Source organism: Ailuropoda melanoleuca, chromosome 6, assembly GCF_002007445.2.
Source record: "Ailuropoda melanoleuca isolate Jingjing chromosome 6, ASM200744v2, whole genome shotgun sequence".
Taxonomy (NCBI): Eukaryota; Metazoa; Chordata; class Mammalia; order Carnivora; family Ursidae; genus Ailuropoda; species Ailuropoda melanoleuca.
The window spans coordinates 111961594-111983176 of record NC_048223.1 but is presented as its reverse complement, the minus strand read 5'-3'; the positions used below and the strand labels follow the sequence as shown (position 1 = coordinate 111983176).

The window sequence follows — 21583 nt, the reverse complement described above, 5'->3', positions numbered from 1 at the left end:
CCCGCCCAGGCAGACTGAGCGTCGGAAGGACTGTTCCGCCTGGAATTCTCTAATATAAAGCAGAAAAGGGAACATCCGTAGAGTCAAGCATTCTGCATGAAGGACAATTCCTGATGACCAGATATGCCTTGCTCATTGCTTTCTTTTTTGAAGCATTGGGAGAGTCTCAGAGAGCAACAGCATGTCAGCTTGCTATGTCCAAGGTCGTCTCCTCCGGGGAGCCTAGAGAAACCATTTTTACTGGAGGTAACATTAGCCAGCTTCACGGAAAGGGTGCTGGAGAATGGACCTGACACATGGTAGCAAGTGAGTGTTAAAAGATTTAGACCAGGGGGGCGCCTGGGTGGCTCAGCGGTTAAGCGTCTGCCTTCGGCTCAGGGCGTGATCCCGGCGTTATGGGATCGGGCCCCACATCAGGCTCCTCCGCTAGGAGCCTGCTTCTTCCTCTCCCACTCCCCCTGCTTGTGTTCCCTCTCTCACTGGCTATCTCTCTGTCAAATAAATAAATAAAATCTTAAAAAAAAAAAAAGATTTAGACCAGGAAGAGATCTCATGGAACTGAAACCACAAAGGTTTTCCCCAACCCAGCTTTTCTTATAGTTTCCAGCATAGCTCAGCTTCAAACTGCTCTCATAGCAGGAACTAGTGTTGGGCAAGTCCTAGGAACTTACTCCAGCTGAGGCCATCTCTTCCAACTTTTGCCCCAAATAGCTTTCAGACTGGGCTGTTTGCACAGATCATGGAATTTAATTCAACCAATGTCATGAATTAGCATTTTAGAGATGAGAAAAATTGAAGCTCCCAGGGGTAAAGCGACTTGTCCAAGTTCACTCACCATTTCCCACTGTTGCTTCCCCATTGAAATCTACAAAACCACAACTCCTCTTTTCTGAGTACAGGTATAGAGTTCAAGGAGACCGAACCTGTTTGGAACCTTAGAGGCAACAGCAAAGGAAATTCAGAATTTATATTCTTCAAAGTTTACCGTGGTACCTTACAGAACAGTATCTCAGAGAGAAGGCCAAACTTTCCCACTTAAAATGAAGAGAGCAAAGCATGCCCGATAAAAAGTTTGATCAGATCAAGATCATAGTTGCTCTGAGAAATTTGGGCCAACTGCCATTAGCCAGCATCTGGAACTTTCTCTGTGAAGACAAACACTTCCCTCCACCCTAACAAAGTCTACAGAGCCTGGAAATTGTGTGTGGGAACAGGAACGTTCACAAGAATCCTTCAGTCACCTTAGCATTCTTCTGCCCCCTGACAGCCTCTTACCTGAACTCGGAGCAGTCCCTTTCCATTTTATGGAGGAAACCTGGACTTCCAGAGGCTGGGATGACTGCCCCCCCCCCACTCCCTGGTACCTTCCACATTGTGTTTAGGGGAAGAAAAAGAAGACACAACAAAAACAAAAGCGCAGCCCCATAGGGGCTAGGTTGACTAACAACTGGTGCTATTGTGACCAACTGTCAGGATTCTGAGAGCTGGGAATTTTGGAATCCAGCCTTACCTGGGTTTGTGTGGTGAAGTGGCACTTCCAAAAGACAGAATGTATTCAAGAGCCAGCCACGTAAAACTTTGTTTGCCAGGTGGGGAACAGGGCGGCCCCAGGGAAAATTGTGAAATTGAGAGTGGGTAGCAGCGCTCAAGGGAGGAGAAACCTGCTCTGTGCACACCACCAGCCCTTCCCCCAGATCTGGGATTCTCTCCTCTGTCTAATCACACCTTCAAATGAAGAGATTCTTATCTTCACTCCCCTTCTCGACTACGGGAACAAACGGTCAGGCTCAGGACTTTTGCTTTCTTCTTGCAGATAGCAGATTTACATTTTAATAAGAGATTTTGCAAACAATGTCTTCAAAAGAGGGTCCAAAGGTGAAATTGATGTTTGAGGTGGCGCTAAGGGATGCTGGGAGGAGGGAGGTTGAAGAGCCCGGCAGGAGCACAAAGGAAGGGGAGGAGAGAGGGAACCCACGACCAGTCTAAAGGCAGCACCTGCCCTCAAACACAGCTGATTGTTACCACTCTGTAATAAGAGCCCATGACCACCGGATAATCAGATTTTTTCTCTCGAGAAAACCTGGAACACTGGATTTTTGTGAAACCTCAATTTTAACTATTGGCTCAAATAGTAAGTCCGCTATGAGACAAACAAAAAGACATCTGGCTTTATCTGGACCAGGTTCTGTCAGTTCTTGAGCCCTCCTTTTAGACATACTGCAGTCATACTGCCCACAAATGTGATGAGACGGACTACTTTGTTACAAACAAGGAAGATATTTGCAAACGTCAGGTTGGCAGTTTCAAGAGAATGAAAGCCCTTGCTTATACTGGCAAGGGATTTTATTTGCAGAAGACACTGAAGGATGTGTCTATTTGTCAACTGAAGACCTTCCTCTGCGATGGCAAATCAAGTAGCCAATGCAAATAGGATACGTACCGAATTTCAGATGGTTCCTCTCTGCTTCCCCACATGTTTTTTAATTGAGGTAAAATTCACAGAAGATAGAATTAACCATTTTAAAATGTACAGTTCAGCAGCATTTAGTAACTTCATGATGCCGCACAACCATCGCCTCAAGTTGGGTCTGAAACAGCTTCATCCCCACCAGGAAACCAAGTGCACGTTAAGCACATAGTCCCTTCTCCCCGCAGCCCCTGGCAACCACTTAGTTTCTATTTGTATAATTTCTTACAAATTCTTAATATTTCATATACATGGAATCATGTACTTTCTGTGTCTTTCTTTCTCACTAAGAGTAATATTTTCAGGGTTTATCCATGACATAGCACAGCTCAGGGCTTCGTTTCTTATGGCTGAGTAAATATTCCACTATATGGAAAGATATTTTACGGATTCGTTTATGAGCTGGTTGTTTCCACATTTTGGCTATAGTGACCAGGGCTATGAACATTTGTGTGCAGATTTTGTTTTGAATACCTGTTTTCAGTTCTTTCAGTTGTTTGCCAGGTGGGGAACAGGGCAGCCCCAGGGAAAATTGTGAAATTGAGAGCGGGTAGCAGCGCTCAAGGGAGGAGCAACCCGCTCTGTGCACACCACCCAGTTCTGGGTAATATGTAACCTGCTGGGTCACATGGTAATTTTACATTTAACCATTTGAAGAACCACCAAACTGTTTTCCACAGCAGCTGTACCATTTTACATTCCAAACAATACCGAGGGTTCTGATCTCTTTACATCCCCACCAGCACTGGCTATTTTCTGGGGGTTTTGGATAATGGCCATCCTGATAGATCTGAAATGGTACCCCATTATGGTTTTGATTTGCATTTCCCTCATGACATCGAGCATCTTTTCATGTGCTTGCCGATCATCTGTATTTCTTCTGTGAAGAAAGGTCTATTATAATCCTTTGCTCATGTTTAAATTGGGCGGTTTGTCTTTTTGTGGTTGAGTTGTAAGTGTTCTTTATATATTCTGGATACTAGAACCTTATCAGATACATAATCTGGAAATATTTTCTCCCATTCTGCAGTTGTCTTTTGACTATCTTGATAGCCTTTTGAACACATACACACGTATTTGACCTTATGGTGCTAATGCCAGAGAGAATTTGCAACCATACATCATGTCACCCTCTCACTGTCCATTTGGGAGAAGCTGAGGGCCCAAGAGATGGTAAAACCTTTGTGCTCCACGACGCTGGGATTGGGAAGCTCTGGTTAGCATTCTAACCTTTAGAATCTATTAACATTTCTGGATGTGCTCAAGTTAATGAGAAGAAAAGCCACCATCTCTTTTGTCATGTGTCCTGTGTCACTCCGATTACAGTTCTAGTTTGGCCATTTCAAGGAGCCTCCTGCAAGCAGTTGATGTGGTAGCCTTTCCGCCTCCCTCTACGTCACTATTTGGGCAAGAATGGGGTAGGGGAAAGTGTAGTGGTGGTAAAGCTTTGTTACACGGTACACAAGAGCTCCGGTTCCAGGTCATCTACAGATGGTTAGGTAAGCCACCCTGCACATTAGGATGGCCCCAGGTGGAAAGCTTCCTCTGCGTTTTAATATGGTGATATGGCACACCACAGCCCCACACACCAGGATATACCCAGTGCTTCCTCTGGATTCACACCAGGCCCTCCCCTCCTCTTTGGTATGCGGTCACTCATCTCCTAGCTCCTAACACATTTAATTCCCAAGCTAGATGAAGGATACCTTTTGCCTGAACCACTGCTTGCCAGCTCCCAGGACGAGCCTCGGTGTCTGGCTTTGGATCACCCCATATTCAGCTCTGAGTTTTGCTCTTCTGAGGATTGGGGCCATCATATCTTCATGAAGTCTCATTTGCTTTGAATGAAGTCCTTAAATGGACCCTTCTACTATTCTAGTCTTTGGTCAACCGTGTTTATTGCTTTGAAGCTTTCAGGCTATCCCTTTATCCTACAAATAATGTTTGTTTTATAGTCCTTTTCCTTTGAAATATTTTAGTTTTCCTACCTGTATTCAGCTCTCGAACCATAAGTCAATTCCCTTAGAGCCTCTGTGTTTGCTCTTTCTTTTGCCTGAAACACGATTCTCCAGAACTGAAATGGTTGTATATTACAGGTTGGGCCTCAACTCAAATGTCACTTCCTCAGAGACTCTCTCTGATCACCCTATTTAATATTGCCCTTTCCACTCCAAACACTATCACAGAGCCTTGTTTTCTCTTCTCCGTGACACTGTTCACTATCTGAAATAGACCTGCTCCTTTATCATCCATTGCCCCTACTGAATTGAGGTTCTAACTGGAACAGGGATTTTGTTTTGTTCACCTGGGTCTCCAATGCCTACACCGTGCCTCGCATATAGTTAACTTTCAATCAGCAGTTGTTGAAAAAAAAAAAAAAAGACCAGTTTTCTTGTTGAGAATTATCTGTTTTAAATACCCTGTTAATCCATTTTTCCCTTAGTAAAACTCCCCACTCCCAAGCTCCCAAATCTTAGATCATCAAAAGTCACTCTTGCCAATCTTGAGATGGGTACTCCCAAATCAATATTTAGCACAGTACTGGGTTAGGGATGGAAGAGGGGGAAAAGGATGTATTTCTAACACGTATCAAGGACTACTCAGGATGAGTATACTCCTCTGAGCTTGAAAGAAAATACAGGATGAATCTTATCAAATGAAGTCATCTACAGTAGTGAGCAGGAAATCCAGCCTAGAAATAAATAATTGTGGTTACACTAGGTTTCTGGAATTCAAAGAACAATAAGGCAAATTATCTTTGCTTTTAGGCCTGAAGAACTCATTGTTTTCTGTGCAAACACGAGATATAAATTTCAATTATGAGCTTTTGGGGGAAAAAATCTACCTTCTTGAAAGTGGTATACTAATTTGGATTTAATTGGTTTCTCTGTTCCCTTGCATATATGGACTCATTCTGTGGTGATAGAGTGCTCATTAAAAGAGAGACCAGAGTTCCCAGGTTCTCATACCCAGTTGGTTAACACATTCTTCTGTACTGAATGACTTACTTTCTCCTAGAGACTAGGTCCCAAGGCTTCACAACTCATAATGACTCCAAAGGGGCCTGTGTGTGATTTAGAAGTCTGTATATGAAAGTTTTGCCTTCTTGGTTGGGTTTTAAGTCACGAACCCAGCCCCCCTAAATTCCTGCCACCCTCAACTTAGGAAGCCTCCTTCTCTGTTCTTAACCACATAATCAATATTTCTAGACAAATTCCAAAGTAATGGCAAAAGGTCAAGAGAACATTACAAACTGACAGCTTTATGAAAAAACCCTTTTCCTTAACATGCAACGAACAGGAACCAGATCCGTGTTCTATTGCAGGACCTTCACCCAATTTCCTCAGACCCTGGGACTAAGGGCTTTTCTCCTTTTCTTACACCAGTTTACTCTTCTGCATGAAATGTAGTTTTCTTCTATTTAGAAATAAAAGATAACGTAATTTGAAACGATGATCCATTTCACAAAACTTAAACAGAGAAAACCCTGATATGGAAAAGCACTGACTCCTAAAGAAGGCGAGTCTTAACTCCTCGAGCTATTTAAAATGATGCAAAGATCAAAAGGGCCAGCATTCAGTTATATCCGAGATAAAGTGTGTTGTTATATTTCCCAGTTTTAAAAAAACAGCTGAGAGGAGAATCCTAAAAACCCTCTAAGGAAAGAAGAGGCAATTAGAAGCCAAGAAATAATTCAGTAGGGTGGCCAGTTACCAAATCAGTAGCCAGGAAGTCAATAGCTTTCTTTGATTTCATGCAAATAACTAATTCAAAAATAATGGAGAAAATATCATTCACAATAGCATATTAATAAATGCATAAAGCCTTGGTTTAAAAAGTTTAGATCTGAGGGGCATAATAACTTTTGAAAATTGCAAATACATACTCAAAATAGTCAAGGGGACCCCATATTCCTAAATGTATCTATACATTTAATGCAACTCTAATAAAGACCAAAGGAAATTATTTGGGAATTAAAAAGTTAATTCTAAAGTTTACCCAGAAAAATAAAGCTTGTTAAAATTTTTGAAAAATAACAGGAATTGGGGGTGGGGAAAAAGAATTAAACATTACCAAATTTGCTTCTCTAGAGCTACAGAAGTTTCCTTCTGGTTGTGAATAGACAAAACTATGTAACAAAATAATCCTGAAACTCCCAGTGGATATATTATCATATTCTAAATTGCATTTCAAATAAAGATAGAATTTTTTCCCACTTAAATAAAAGTATCGAGACAGGGGCGCCTGGGTGGCACAGCAGTTAAGCGGCTGCCTTCGGCTCAGGGCGTGATCCCCGCGTTATGGGATCGAGCCCCACATCTGGCTCCTCCACTATGAGCCTGCTTCTTCCTCTCCCACTCCCCCTGCCTGTGTTCCCTCTCTCGCTGGCTGTCTCTCTCTCTCTGTCAAATAATAAATAAATAAATAAATAAATAAATAAATAAAATGTGTGCCCTTTACCTAATGACCCTGGGAGTAACTTATCCTGTAGAAAAACATCAGTTCACTAAAACACATCACAAATGGCTGTGTAAGGTACTGGTTCGGGATGTGGGCTCTGAGTCAGATTACTAGGGCTCATACCCTGCGTGATCATCTTCTTTGTGACCTGGGTTAGACAACCTCTGTGTGGTTTCTAGTCTGTAAAATAACAATGATAATATCTTCCTCAGGGATAAAGGAGCTAACGTACCTATAAAGTATTTAGAACAGTGTCTGGTGCATAGGCTCAGGTATTCATTATTATGTCCATCATCATTACATCTATAGGATTGTTTATAATGCCAGAGACCAGGAAAGCCTCCCCTGGGAGACTAGCCATATAAATTATAGCATGTCTACACAGTGGTACTCTTGGAAGGCATTAAAAAAAGAATAAAGCAGATCTGTGTGTACTGATGTGGAAAGAGCTCTATGATAAATTGGCAAGTAGAAAGAAAAAAAAAAACCACTTGGACAAACGCGTATGTTTTTGTGTTTCCGAAAGTATATTCCTCATAGGAAAAGACAGATGGAAGAGAAGTCATTAATGGATTTTCCAGAAAGTCTCTGAGTATTCAGTCATTCAGCCAAAGACATTTAAGGGGTTGACTGTATATTGGCATCGTTCCAGGTATTGGGGATCTAGCAGTGAAAACCCTCCCCTTGTGGGTTTGTATTTTATTGGCGAGTTTGATAACAAGTCTGAAAAACAGCAAGATTCTATAGTATATGGAATTACAAAAATAGAATCGGGAAAGAGGGTTGTGGACAGCAGGGGGATAAGTTTTTAAGTAGGTCTCATTGAGAAGATAACTTGAGAGTATGTACTGTTTAATCTGAAATATGCATGCTTTTAAAAAAAATGAACATAAAACAAACAATTCCAAATCACCCCACCTCTGACCGAGGCAGCTGACTTAGAAAGTTCCACCACCTTACTTGGCGGCATTTCATGTGAATGCGCCGAAGTACACAGTCTCCGCTCCGTTTCTGCAAGTGCAGCCTTCCCACCACCAAAGCCACATTCAACACATGTGGCCTTTTCAAGCGCTCACATTGTGTGCAATCCTCTCAGTCAGCCACAGAGCAAGCTGGTTTGGGCAGCAGCTCTGGTGGTAGAAACGTTTTTCATTCATTTCTTTAGCAGATAAAGAGCTAGAGCAAAGGTAACTGTTGAGTCACCAGGGCAAACAGGGCCCCCAAAGGGCATCTTTCAACACTTACTACAAGGAGCTGAGAAGGAAGGGTGGCATAAGATCCCGACCTAGGAGTCCACAGTTGACTTTCCAACCAGTCACTGGCACTCAGGTGCTCAGGCCACTGCCTGCATTAGCCTTCTCCAGCAAGCAATGCCAGGTCACTGAGCACAGGCAGCTTTGTCCATTTGGGGCCTGGCATCAAGGCTGCTCTGAGGTGCACACACCAGGGGATGTCCCAGGCAGATGAGAAAGGCCCCCTTAGCTCCACGGGGTCATGCAGGACAGAGCAGAGAGATAGCATTACCAAAGGGGATCCCTATTAAAACCCAGAGGGTGACTGAGCAGTCATTTCCACACCACGGAAAGATCCCATGAATATTTAATTAAAACAGGAAAGGGAGATCAAGGTCACACATCTTGTTCTTCTCAACTGCTAGGCCATACCCAACAACTCCAATTTGTAAGGCAACTGGCAGGAAGAGTGGGGAGGGTTAGGCCTGAAACAGGATTCCTGGCCCGCAAGCAAGCACACCATAAATCATGAGGTCTCCAGCACATATCCATTGGTAAGATCTGTGCTGCTGTATCACACAGAGAAAGCTCCAGGAACCAGAGCTCGAGAGGGTTGTACTAACCAGAGCAGGATCAGTTCTACGCTCGGGTTTGGGAAGCTTCCTGTGGACACCTTGGCCATGAAGTCTCTCAAGCAGAGGCTGACTTAGCCTTCAGATTCTACTGCACCCAGCATGGTGCCTGAGGTACAGTGGGAATCCACTAGGTGCCAGTGAGTCACTTTCCCTGTTCGCTCACTAGTGGCACAAGTTCAGAGAAGGGAACTAGGGAGAGGCATCTGTTGAAGGAAACAGGTTACAGATTTCAGTCTCACAGTGACATGGTGTGCTCCTATACACAGAGGGGGCAGAGGTGGCCGACCCCTCCTCAGAAATGCCACAGCCAGGGGCTTCATGCCCTGGCATGGGCAACGCTAAGCAGCTCGACCTGAATGAGCTCAAGGGTCACTGATTCTGCAAACATTTGAATGTACTATGTACCAGGTGGTGTGTTCAGCATGGGGAAAGCGCACTTAGACTTCATAGTCTACTAAGAGCTAAAACCAATTCCCCAGGCAGTAAATAAAAGCACCATGGCTTATACCTCAGACTTGGGGGCATCTGGTGGACTGGAGAAGTGTGTGTGGCAAGAGATAAATTTAAAGTATAGAGAGTAAATATATTTATAAATTTACATATTTTAATAAGGCAAACAAAGTTCTTAGACTAACTGTGAGCACAGCACTCTGCCATGTGCAGAGGGACAAGCACTTAGAAGATATACCTCTTGGCACTTAGAAGATATACCTCTTGGCCACTGAAAACACAGAAAAATTCAGTGTGTGGAGCGAGCTAATAAATCTGAAGAAGGGAGAGCCTGTGTAGATTGGTGTAGATGAAGGGGGCTTTATGGAGCACTGGACTCTCAAGGATGGGTGGGTTTTGATCCCCTGGTTTTATGGCCAACAGTATCATTTTCAAGGTCAATCAAGGTGGATGACCCCACCAATTAAGCCAATGGCTAATAAGTCCCCAACTCTGATTCTAACTAGGGTTGCTGTCACCAAACCATCTTTCTCAACTGTTGCCTGCATCTCTCCAACCAATTTTTTTTTTAATGGAGAGACAAGTTACCACATTAGGTTGGATAAACTGAAGTGGAAGGCAGAGAGAAGGGGAACACCCAGATGTGGGGGGAAAGGTCGAATATGGCACTACGTAGGACAAGCATCATATTTGGGAAAGGGAAACAGTGAAGGGGTGTTTCTGATGGAGGTAGAGAATCCATCTCTGGTTGAAAAGGTATGGGGGAGAAAAAGCCTCCAGGAAGGCTGAAGGAGACAGCATCTGGGGCCTGGTGGAGATGTTATATGATGGAAGTCATTTCAGTTCACAAACACCAGGGAGCCTTGGGGTGCCAGACCTTGCACAGTTGAGCTGAGTGGTATCTAACAAAAAAGCCCTCATTAAATCAAATACCAAAAGCCTCTTAACTCAGTCCATGAAGACAGCATAGGACAGTTGAGCCAACCATAGCCTGGTGGCAGGCTGTGACAAATCCTACTGGAACTCAGATCGACACAATCAACCTTGATCTACCACAGTGCTTCCAGCAAACCACAGCCCAGCAGCCCTACCCTGAGGAAAACCTGGTCTCAGAAAGCACCCCCAAAGGCTTCCCAACCTTGTTGTTGACCAGGTGGATCATGAGACAAGTGGGGTCAGGAGAATCAGTACCAGAAGTCCAATGGACTTAATAAGTGAGCCTGTAAAAAGATAGTCTGGACAAAGTGCTAGGCCCCCGTCTCACCCATGTAGGATAAAAGCAGTGATGTAAAATGTTGAGAAAGAGGCTGTCCTGCCCGGGGTTCCTGCAGAGTCAGCCCTCCTGCTACCTAGTCTGCTGGTGGTCAGGAGTCACCAGAGTCAAAGTGCAGACAGTAAGCTTTATTGCCAACAGTCTTATTTCCAGCAACCAGCTTTCAAGGCCATTGCCTGTTTGGGTGACAGAGCAGTGCTCCACCACTCGTGTGGCCCCGGGGATAATCACATAATGCCACTGAGCACCCGTTTCCCTCAACCGCACACAAGAAGGGACAGGTAACAGTCCCTACTTAAAAGGGATGCTGTACATGGTCCCCTCGAGGGCACTGCTGGGTACATGGGAAGTCCTCAGGAAGACTGGCTCCTTTTCCCACTTCCACACCCCCCAGTGTCCGACCCCTTGTCAAGTATCAGATGTTCTATCCTGAGGCTTCCAGAAAGAGAAGAGATGATCATGACCTTTTCTATAACTGCCCTCCAACTTACAAGCAAAGGTCTTAACAATTCTCATTTCTATTGAAACAGATGATTTCTTATGGGAGAGGGCATTGGGCACCTCTGAATTTTGACCCAGCTATCTCCTTCGACCCTAGCCCACCTCTGTATCCTGTCCCGCAGGGACTCAGAACCTCATACCTCATAAGGCAGACTGACCCATGGAGACCCAGAGATCTGCTACCAGCTCTCCCGAAGAGGGAGGATACCCTGACCTGGCCACAGCAGTACAGGGCTGCTTCCTTCCAAACTCCAAAACTCATGTATTTATTCAAACAATGTGAATGAAGAGCTTAGGACAGGTCAGACCCTACGTTTGCAGGGGAAGAGCAAGTGAGAGAGTCGTTTTCTGATGCAGATGGATGGTTGCATACGGGAGAGGGAGCTCTGGATGCATTTACAGCAGAGTGTGACAAGAACAATGATGGCTGACTCAGGGCTGCGGGGGACAGGTCACCTTTGCAGGGTGCTGCCTTGCCTCCGAATCACCTCGGGCTGCACCCCAAACAAGGTCTGGTGCATCTGCTGGCCAACAATAGAAGACCGGAAGGAACAGAATCCTCATTCCAGGTTTCTAAACAACTGCCACACTCCTGGTTGGGGAAGCCATGGGCCTACAGCTGGGAGGACTTTTCTCCCCAGGTGCAATGCAGATAACATCAATCACTTAAAGTGAACAATTTGGTGGCATTTAGTACATTCACAGTGTTGTGCAAGCAGCACTTCTATCTAGTCCCAAACACTTCTATCACCCCTGAAGGTAAACCCTATGCCCATTAAGCAGTCACTCCCCATTCCTCTCCCAACCCCAATCTGCTTGCTTTCTCTACGGACTTGAAGTGGGAAGATTTTCAAAAGATGGGTTTCTCCCAGTTTCTAGTTCTTTAGTCAAGGCACTAAACTAGACTCATCCAGAATTTTTTTTTAAGGTTTATTTATTTGTGAGAGAGAGAGAGAGAGTATATGCGCACAAGCAGGGGGAGGGGCAGACTCCCCACTGTGTGCAGAGCCTGACACGGGAGCTCCCTCCCACGACCCTGAGATCATGACCTGAGCTGAAACCAAGAGTGGGGCCCTCAACCGACTGAGCCACCCAGGCACAACGAGACTCATCCGTAATCGAGGCACATTTGCCTCTGGCATACAGGAGCCAGATCTCGAATTCCGGTATCAACCTTTTCAGAGTATGTCCAGTTTCTTTATGTGTAAGCCTCAGTTTCCCCATCTGTGAAACAACCAACCTATTTCACAGGACCGTTTTGAAGATTAAAAGATAATCCCCCCAAAAAACCTAGCACTGCCCCACAGAAAATGGTCAAGGAATGGAAGCTGTCATATTTGCAGCTCTAGAAAAACGTCCACCTGAAAGGTATTAATATATATGTGAACTCGATATCTGCCCCGGTTACCACATAGGAAAATCTTTTTACAAATGCGATTTTCTAGGAAATCTGAAGAAAGGCTAATGCTGCACAGGAGTGGTTGGCATGCTTTTCAGTAGCACACGGACGACAACTTCGACCTCTGTTTGACCTTGGAAAGTTACTTCGCTTCTCTGAGCCTCCTCAGCCGTAGCATGGTGAAACCACCCACGTCAGAAGCTTGTCTTACTGAAACGTTAAGGGCAGGTCTCGTGAGCTGGTGCTTACCCTGGCTTCATCTTCCTTCTCTCCATGCATTCTCTGACCCCGAGCCTCCCCAGAGAATCTGTCAGTCCTCCTGTATGTTTATCACTTAAGCATTCAATGATACACTGATGTTATAGCAGGTGTTTTGCCCTCAAAGAGTTAAAATATAGCCTGGGAGAGAAGACTACTCTAGGTCAGGACCTAGCCAAATACCTGGTTGAAATATCCTGTTTGGACTGGATAATCTGTGTGTGTGGGGGGGGTGTGTGTGTGTTAATTAAGTTAGAATGTGTTTACCTGGGGTACACCTAGATTTTATTTTGCTAGAATCCCCACCACTTGCACCTTATTACAGAATATCTATTTTACTCTATTATCTGCCTGTTCTATAAATATCTGTGGCTTTTGTTTTTTTCTTCTCTTGACTGTGCCAAGCACACAAATGATGCCTACAAGGATGTTTACCGTGCCTCTTCCAAGACTATTCTGTGTTCATCTCAAATACTTATCAACTGGAGGGGATCCCGATGGTTACTCCCATGCTGGAACATAAAGGGAAGGGTCAAGTGAAACCAATTAGTCCATTAAAAAAAATTTTTTTTTTTTTTACTAAATCAGTCTTTTTAAAAATTAAATATTATTATTTTTTAAGACCCTGCTGCTGATGGAAAATACCGATCACCTACAGGCTGGACCTACAGATTCAACCACCAAGCAGATTAATACCTGCAGGAGGTAACAAGCCCCAGCCATGGAGTCCCTGCCTACCGCTCCCTCCTTGCCGATCCTTGAAGTTCATCAGACATTCAACTGGTGGCCCTACCCCTGAAACAGAGCCTAGTTCATTCAGAAACCATCTATCCGCCACTCATCCAGTACCTGAGACCAAAGGAGTCAACGTTCACAGTGAAAATTGAAGAGGTCTCGCGTGCAGTCCGCCTCCCCCAAAAGAGGCAGGAGAAGGAAAGAAAATCCCCCGCACCCCCCACGCCCCCATTCCTCCTTCTCTTCGTGCCTCCTAATAAGGAGGGTTTAAAGGTGTCCTTTAGAGACCCATGAGTGAGTGAGAGAGAGAGAGAGAGAGAGAGAGAGAGAGACACGGAGAGGGAGAGGGAGCGCTGACACGTGCCAGGGACCCGGCAGGCTCCTGATGGGCTGAAGCCTGGGGTGAGGGTGCCCCTCGGCCCCTGCCCCGTGCTCACCAGACCCCTTGCTCAATCGCCCGCCCCCAGGACGCTCCCCTTACCCTGAGAGGGGGGTGCATCTCTCGGGGCTTCCTGCGAGTGGGGCTTCCTGGCTCCGGCTCCTTCCTGGCCCGGAACGCCTGGCCCTCTTCCCTCGCCCCCGGCCCCCGGCTCGGGCTCCGGCTCCTCCAGGGCCAGGCTGGCCTCAGAGCATCCCCGCAGGCAGACGGCCCGGCTGCGAGCGTCCCCGCGGTGGCCTGCCCGAGCCGCCGCCTCAGGCCATGGCCCGGCTTGTAACGTGCTCGGGGACCTCACTTCCTGGTTTTTCTTTCACAACTGAAAGTGGAAGCCGCTCTGGCCAGGAGGGGAGAAGCCGCCCAAGCCGCCCTGGCTCCTTTTCAAAGCCTTAACCCTAGCCCCTGGGGCTGACTCCGCAGCCAGCCGGCATCCCACCGTTCACCTTTGGCTCCCGGGTCTCACTGCCTTGCAACCGAGACGGAACAGACTCAAGTGCCTGGAGGAGCCCCGGGCAGACCCCCTGCCCCCGCACCAGGGAGGGGACACGGCTCCCCCCCTCACCTCCCTCCCGATGGTGGGGCCCCGGCCGCCCGGGGTCACCCTCCTCCAACCCACCTGTGCTCCCCCCCACCTGCCTCAGTCCCCAGGCACTTCCAGGAGAGCCAACAAAACAAGCAAGTCGGGAAAGGCAGGGACACAGACCGAGAGCCTGTGTTCTTTTCCTTGAACACATCAGCCCATCCTTTTCGTACCTCAAAATATACACCACAAATCTAGTCTGCTGCCTCCTTCACCTCCCCAAATTAAAACTGGGAACTTCTGAAAGGGCTACAACAGGCACATACACCATGCCCTTCTCACAGCTTCTGGAAAACCCACTGTACCCACGTGAGCCAGGAACAGGAAAAGGGAAACCACTTCTTTGTGTTATTATGAAAATTGTTCTAAATGTGTAGACCCCCCAAAAAGGTCCTGGAGATTGGTCTACAGGATATCAGGACTTTCAGTAGTCCCACCGAACTTGCCCAAGGCTGGGGCCTCAGAAGGGCATGGGAGCTTCCATGCCTGGATTTGGAGGCAGAAATTCTGAGTTCTCCTGCTCCTTCCTGCCCACCCCCTCACGGACACCCCAGAATTAAGTAACACTTTCTCCAGCCTCAGTCCTTTCAAGAAGGCTTACGTTAAATTCAGCATGAACCTGGCCTTTTACCAGAGCTAGGTTAGGATTTGTTCTCTCTACAGAGAGGAGATCCTAAAAGCCTCCAAACCAAAGGAAAAAAAAAAAAAAGCCACGGTGAGCTATGTTGCAATCTCAGAGAACAGGAGCTGATCCCTTGGCCTCACAGCAGCCCACTTTAGACATGGAAGAAAGACCAAGTATGAGAAGAGGAGGTTAGCCACCCTGCCGATCTATCTCCTGGGTCATCTCACAGCTGGAGGGACCCCTGGCTTTGCTTAGTTTGGGGAGCTCATTCCTTCCAGAAGCAGCTCGCTCCAGCAGAGAGCAGAATAGGTGTCAAGTCTGAGCTGTTCTGATACCCTGAGTGCTGGCTTCTTTTACCAGCTGGATGAAGAGCTAAGGGCCGGAGGAGCCTCCCCGCCACCTTCCCCCCGTTTTTTTGTTTTTTGTGTTTTTTTGTTTTTACAATTTTCCTCCTTGATTTGATGCTCAAGTTCAGAAGTGCCTCCATCATTTAAAAATTCTGCAGAGTTGCCTTCCTACTCAATCCTAGGTGCACACAAGTGATGCTCCCAAGATTTTAAGAAGTAACAGGAGGCTTTGGCAACACACAGGAATTCTGGATGATGCAGCAGCAGCCTAGAGTGACAGACTGACTGGGACTCTCATCCGACCCGAAGCACCACCTCCTAGGTAGGTCGCCCAGGCCATGCTGTTTCATAGCCCAGAGACACTTTATTTGTCTATGGAATGGGAATGACACCAGCTGACTTATAGAAGATAACATAGGTCACACACCTGGTCCAGACCCCAGCGCCCAAGACAAGGTCTGCCAAGGATTCTCTTCCCCTCATCCCTTCCAAATGGGATTCGCCGCCATCAGCCCCTGGCAAATAGCCTTTATAACCATCCTGAGAAAGTTTTGAATGGAAGGTGGAGACACACAGCTCGGCCCCGTCTATAACCTTTAAGGCTTTTACCTCCGTTTCAGTTCCTTTTAGTGAAATTAACAACTTTCTCTCCCAAATCTACCCCGTGCCAGCATTCACACAGCCCCGATGTCTCCACTCCCTTTCCAACTGGTTTCTGCTTCGCTCCACACAAGTCAGCGGAGATGATTACTCACCCAGGTGTAATCTCGTGTTGGAAAAGAGCCCTTCGACCAAGAAGGCCCCATCCTTAGCTGACCCGTAGATGTATAGAGTGGGGAGCGTTCCTGCAGCTTACCTTGTAAGAACACACTCACTTGCTGCGTCCAGGCAATGCCCCCCTCACAGCTGACTGCACTGGCTCATTCAGACAGCTCTGCTCCTTCCACAGCTCCTGCAACAAGGCCACCTCTGAAGCCAATGCGTCCCATCCCAAGAGTGACCCACAAGATTCCCTGGAACCTTTGAACCTGTTGCAATAGAGGTTCAAAGGTAGAAGTTACCTGTTCAAACACATGGAGGGAGTAACCTCCAACAGTGACAAGTGTAGAATTTGGCAAAAGGTTAAAACAGAGATTGTTATGCAAGGGCTGAGGAGAAGGAAGAAGAAGAAATGACAGCCCTCTGCTCCAAAACCTAACGTTTAATAAGCAAAACCCTTGTAAAGCCCATTCCTCAGGGGAAAGGAGGTAGACAGACAAGGCTTTGCATCTGCCTTTGGGACAGAATCCCTGAGACTGTGATAGGGAGAGGAGGGTCTAGCTAATGAAGAGGGAAAACTTGCTTCTCAAGGTTGAGAGCAACATGGGAAGCCCCTTTGATTGGTTCAAGCTATAACTTTAAGAATCAGACAAGCAGAGGTCTGCCTTTCAAGATCAGGCTTCTTCTGGAAGGGGCCAGTGACGCTTCCAGAATGAGAACATTTCCAAGACAGTGAAATAAGGCAAATCATTCTAACATCTAGTCTGAGGGACGAGCCTACCTGGGTGGTATTTAGAATGCAGAGTCACGGAGGCAGTGCGCACCTCCCGTGGCTAAACAAGGCCCTTGAGGAAGCACGTTGCTATTACATCACTGTCCAACCTCTGCTGCTCTCTCTTTCCATTTTTTAAAAAGATTTTATTTATTTTAGAGAGAGAGAGAGAGAATGTGAGTGGGGGGAGGAGCAGAGGGAGGGGAAAAGAATCTCAGGCAGACTTCATGCTGAGTGCGGAGCCCAATGCCAGGCTCTGCCTCACGACCCTGAGCCCATGACCTGAGCCGAAACCAAGAGTCAGATGCTTAACTGACTGAGCAACCCAGGCGCCCCTCTCTCTTTCCATGCTGAGGTCACTGGTCACCATTCTTGGTTCTCAAATCTTTTTTTTTTTTTTAAAGATTTTATTTATTTATTTGACAGAGGGAGAGACAGCCAGCGAGAGAGGGAACACAAAGCAGGGGGAGTGGGAGAGGAAGAAGCAGGCTCCTAGCGGAGGAGCCTGATGTGGGGCTCGATCCCAGAACGCCGGGATCGTGCCCTGAGCCGAAGGCAGACACCTAACAACTGAGCCACCCAGGTGCCCCTTGGTTCTCAAATCTTGAAGACTTCAGGGCACTATTACTACACAAAAAGGAGACAGAAGCAGCTCAGAGATTGTGCTCAATTTCTGTGTTACAGGTGAGGGCACCAGACCCTTTCAGGTGAAGGAAATCACCCAGAATTAGAAAACTGGTTCGTTGTGAAAGTGATGCCTGCCCGCGGCCCCAGACAGTCACCTCAGTGCCTTTGCCCCGTTATGGTTCTGCCTTATTGGTATGTGCTCCTTGAGCCACCAGCAGACTTCAGACCCTTAACAGCTTTCTGTGTCCTGGACTGGCAGAAATGTGTGGCAATGCTGCGCTGGGTTTCTTCTTACTGTATTCAACCAGTCAGCCAATAACTTCAAGATCAGAAGCCAATGCCTAGTCCTGTGGACTCCTGTGTGAGGGAGCGGCTACCACATCAGGTGTTAGTAGGCCAGATTCGCATCCAGGTCTTAGTGCCTTAACTCTTTAGAGTCACTTCATGGCACACAGCCCTAGTCCTGCCTCAGTACGTGAAGGAAGAGGGCTTTCTAAGAAATAACTAAAGAACATTCAGTTCAATGAGAACTGGGGGCGTCAGTTGGACTCATCGGACTAGACTCCTGCCACACTGTGTTCATTAACGACCTATTAATGCTATACCCGCTAGAGAGCAAGACACTCCAAACCAGTGGTTCGCAGAGTTTAGCAAACATCCCAGGCCCCTGGAGAGCTTATTACAACACAGATTTATGGGCTGGTGCCAGAGCTTATGATTCACAAAGGCTGAGAGTCTGCATTTCTAGCAGTTCCAGGTAATGTGCCCGCTGCTGGTGTTGGAACCACACAAGGACCACCATCGCACAGAGCAGCCACTCTGCCTCCCATGAGCCCAACTGCTGGAATGCCAGAAGGGACTGTGGTTGGGGTGGTCTTGGCTATGGAGACGCTGCAGTTGGGAGGACAGCTGGGCCCAGAGTAGAACTCATTGTGTGCTCTAGAAGAGAGGTGCTCCTCGAGACCAGTAGGCAGGCTAGTCCCAGAGGGGAGCTTTGGCCACACCAGGAGGGACTGCCACTCCCTGCCTCACTTCTTACGTACAGGTAGGTCAAAGCCACGTGGCGTCACACCTAGACAACCCATGTGGGTGTGAGTTGAGTGTACAGGGAGCGTCACCTGATCCAACGACCATAACTTTATTCTTAAGGGTACCTGAGACAGTAAAATGTGAGGCAGATGGAGCAGGGACTGAGTAGGAGAGGGGAGTCCAGAAGCCAGGTCTCCAGTGCCCCCGTGGCACCCCATCTCTTGGTAAACCATTGTTTTCTATAGCGTCTCTCTTCAAAACAAAACAAAACAAAACAAAACAAAACAAAACAAAAAACAAAATAACATGTGAAATAAGGCTTCTTTATAACACGTGCTCTTAGCCTGTTTCGACTGCTAATCCAAGTCTTTAGAAGTCAGGCAATACGACCCGAGGAGAAAGAGCAGAATCCTAGCGCTATCGGGCTGAATCTACCCGTGTTAACATAGTAGTGATGGCTCAGAGAGGAAGGAGGCGAGACAGTCCTCTCTAGAGGTGGCTGTATAGCAGGACAGACATTGTGATGGCATAGAGTGGGCACAAATGAATCTGTGAGGGACTGACCTTTAGCTTCCCACATGGCAGAGCTGACTTTGAAGTTTACCCTTCTACTGAGATGTGAAAAGGAAGGGGCAAAGTTCCTTAAACTCTTAACAGGGTGCCATAATTGGTCATTCCAACTATCAGGATTCCATACCCACCCTTCCCTTGGTTATCTGATGTTTCAAAAGGATTATGGCACTCAAAGTACACCTTTCCAGGTAGCAAGCTACGGTTCTCCTGCCAACTCCTTTCAGAAGACCTTCAGGGGGATCAGGAACATTACCGAGCACTTCCCACATGAAGGTGCTGTCCTAAGAGCTTAGTCTGCAGTATCTCATTCAATCTCACTGCGTCCCCATGAAGGGGAGTTATTATTCCGAAGAAAGCTAAGAGAGGCCAATTAACTTGCCCAAGGCATGAGGCTCATAGCTGGCAGAGTCTCAGAGTCAGATTTTAAACTGGGGTAGCCTTGAGTCCAGAGCTTAAGCACGTATCTATGAGTATGATCCATTCTACGAACCCCCATCTTGTGCATTTATATGTATATATAAGTATTTATCTTGGGATCTTTCAATGGCCTCTCAAAGAAAATGGAGAACCGTTGTCTTAGAGGAAGGAGGACACAATGCCAGCCATATGGATATGATACCAAGGGTGGAAGGACAGCTACTTTTTCCCCTCCTCAGAAGGGCTTTGCATCTGCCTGGATATCCTTCCTGCCACGGAGATCATTTCCCACACAGCGCCTCACTGCACTCAACTAGAGGGGGCCAATGCACCATAGATCCAGCTGTGCTACCCTCAGGTCTGTCTGCTTAGTTGTCTGCTGTGCCGTGAGTACCCACGGCTCTGCGCTGGGCCCGCTGTCAATCCCGCACCATGGGACTTCGCAACACGTGTGGGGGGGAACTGGCCCCCAGCTCAGTGCTAGAGCAGTTCATTTTTTCTCAGCTTGGGGCATGGACAGCAACAGCTTGGGCACCCAGGCTCTTGAGGCCACTTGCTCATTCTTTGTGGGAAGGAAGTGTTACTCAAGCACAGGCACTCGGTTGACGAGAACAGTGTTTGCATAGATTGCAGTACAAAGTTTTCCCTATCCCCACATACGCCACCCCTCCCCCCCCCAACAACACACACAGAGCAAACTGCCTTGTAGACTGAGATCTGAACTTTTTGACTGGCAAGACATAGTGCACGATGGGCCATGACAGGCTGACCCTCAGCCCTCACAGTGGCTGGGTATGCTTGTGAACAGCCTCCTCCAGGCCAGTGTCTCATATAAATACCCTTACTCTCAGGTTCATGATGTCAGCAAGGTTGGAACACAGTGACACAGGCAACTTGCTCGTTTGTCAGCAAGAGCTTTCCAAGAGCACTAAGAATCAGATGGAAAGTGGAAAGATCCCTGAGAGAGGGGTCAGCTCTAAATTCCCAGAGCCCTCAACAACCCCGTAAAGATCATCACTATTTCCCAGTAGGTTAGAAAGGTAGCTCAGAAGATGAAGATCTGAGCTGTCCCATACTCTAACCAGGAGCCACATGTGGCTACTGAGCACTGGAAAGGGAGCAAGTCCACATTTAGATGTGTACAAAACACACACCAATGTTTGGAGACTTAGCATGAAGAAAATAGCATCATATCTCAGTTTTTAAAATATTGATTACATGTTGAAGTGATAACATCTATGATTCACTAGTTAAGTAATTCTCCTTGCTCCTTTTCCTCTTATAAATACGTCTGCTGAAAAATTCTAAAATTACGTATGTGACTTGCATCGTATTTTTCTTAGACAACACTGATTTAGACCAAAGGTCCTCAGCCTTAACACCTCTAGAAAATAAACAAAAGGTGTTGTCACCCAGTGGCAGCAGGGAACAAGTCATAACTGCTCTGGAAGAACTTGAAGACAGCAAGGTCTTTCATCTGAACCTCCGGTTTCCATAGCATCTATTCAACAGAGGTAATGACCTTGACTGAGGCAACAGTCCGGTATCATAAAACTGTTATCACTCCCTGGCTGGTGCCCCAGGCCAGGAACCGCCCTGCGTGTTCTACCTGCATCTGTTTCTCCATCTAATCCTTGCGGGAGCTCATCACGGTAATCAGAAATAAGGAAACTGAGGTTTAGACACTGCACAACGTGTCCAAGTCAGCTTAAATTTCACTCCAAACCAGTGCTCCCAACCATCTTGGTACATGTCCCCCAGGAGAATGAGCGAGGACACGCGGATGGGGGCATCAAGACCTTGGGGGGCATGCCAACACCTTCTCCCTCAGCATGCTTTAAGGACATGGTCCTCTGCTTTGCAGGCTTGGTTCACTGGGCTCACAGCATGAGAGCACAACCCTGAGATCCTGGCTAGAGAGCTATTTGGGAACTTTTCACATGAGTGGAGCGGAAATACCAGGAAGTGGGAGGGGTTCTGGTCTCTCCAGACAAGAAGCTGAAGAGG

At 46.9% G+C, this 21583-nt stretch overlaps 1 protein-coding gene across 4 annotated transcripts in view; it reads right to left on the bottom strand.

The window, feature by feature from the left end:
• The window catches only part of ACSL5 (acyl-CoA synthetase long chain family member 5), a 43247-nt gene extending 26285 nt beyond the window's left edge, over window positions 1–16962 (bottom strand). The window contains exons 1-2 of one of the 4 annotated variants that reach the window (XM_011231948.3): window positions 16940–16962; window positions 16256–16351 (exon numbers count right to left, since the gene is read on the bottom strand). Coding sequence is in view for 1 of the 4 variants with exons in the window: in XM_034663283.1 (XP_034519174.1) it covers window positions 13893–13910 (18 nt within the window). In the remaining 3 variants the exon portion in view is untranslated. Of the gene's footprint in view, window positions 1–13892; window positions 14153–16255; window positions 16352–16460; window positions 16614–16939 lie in introns of those variants that run through there. The other 3 variants (XM_011231941.3, XM_011231956.3, XM_034663283.1) reach the window with 3 other exon arrangements.
• Between the last annotated feature and the right edge of the window lie 4621 nt (window positions 16963–21583).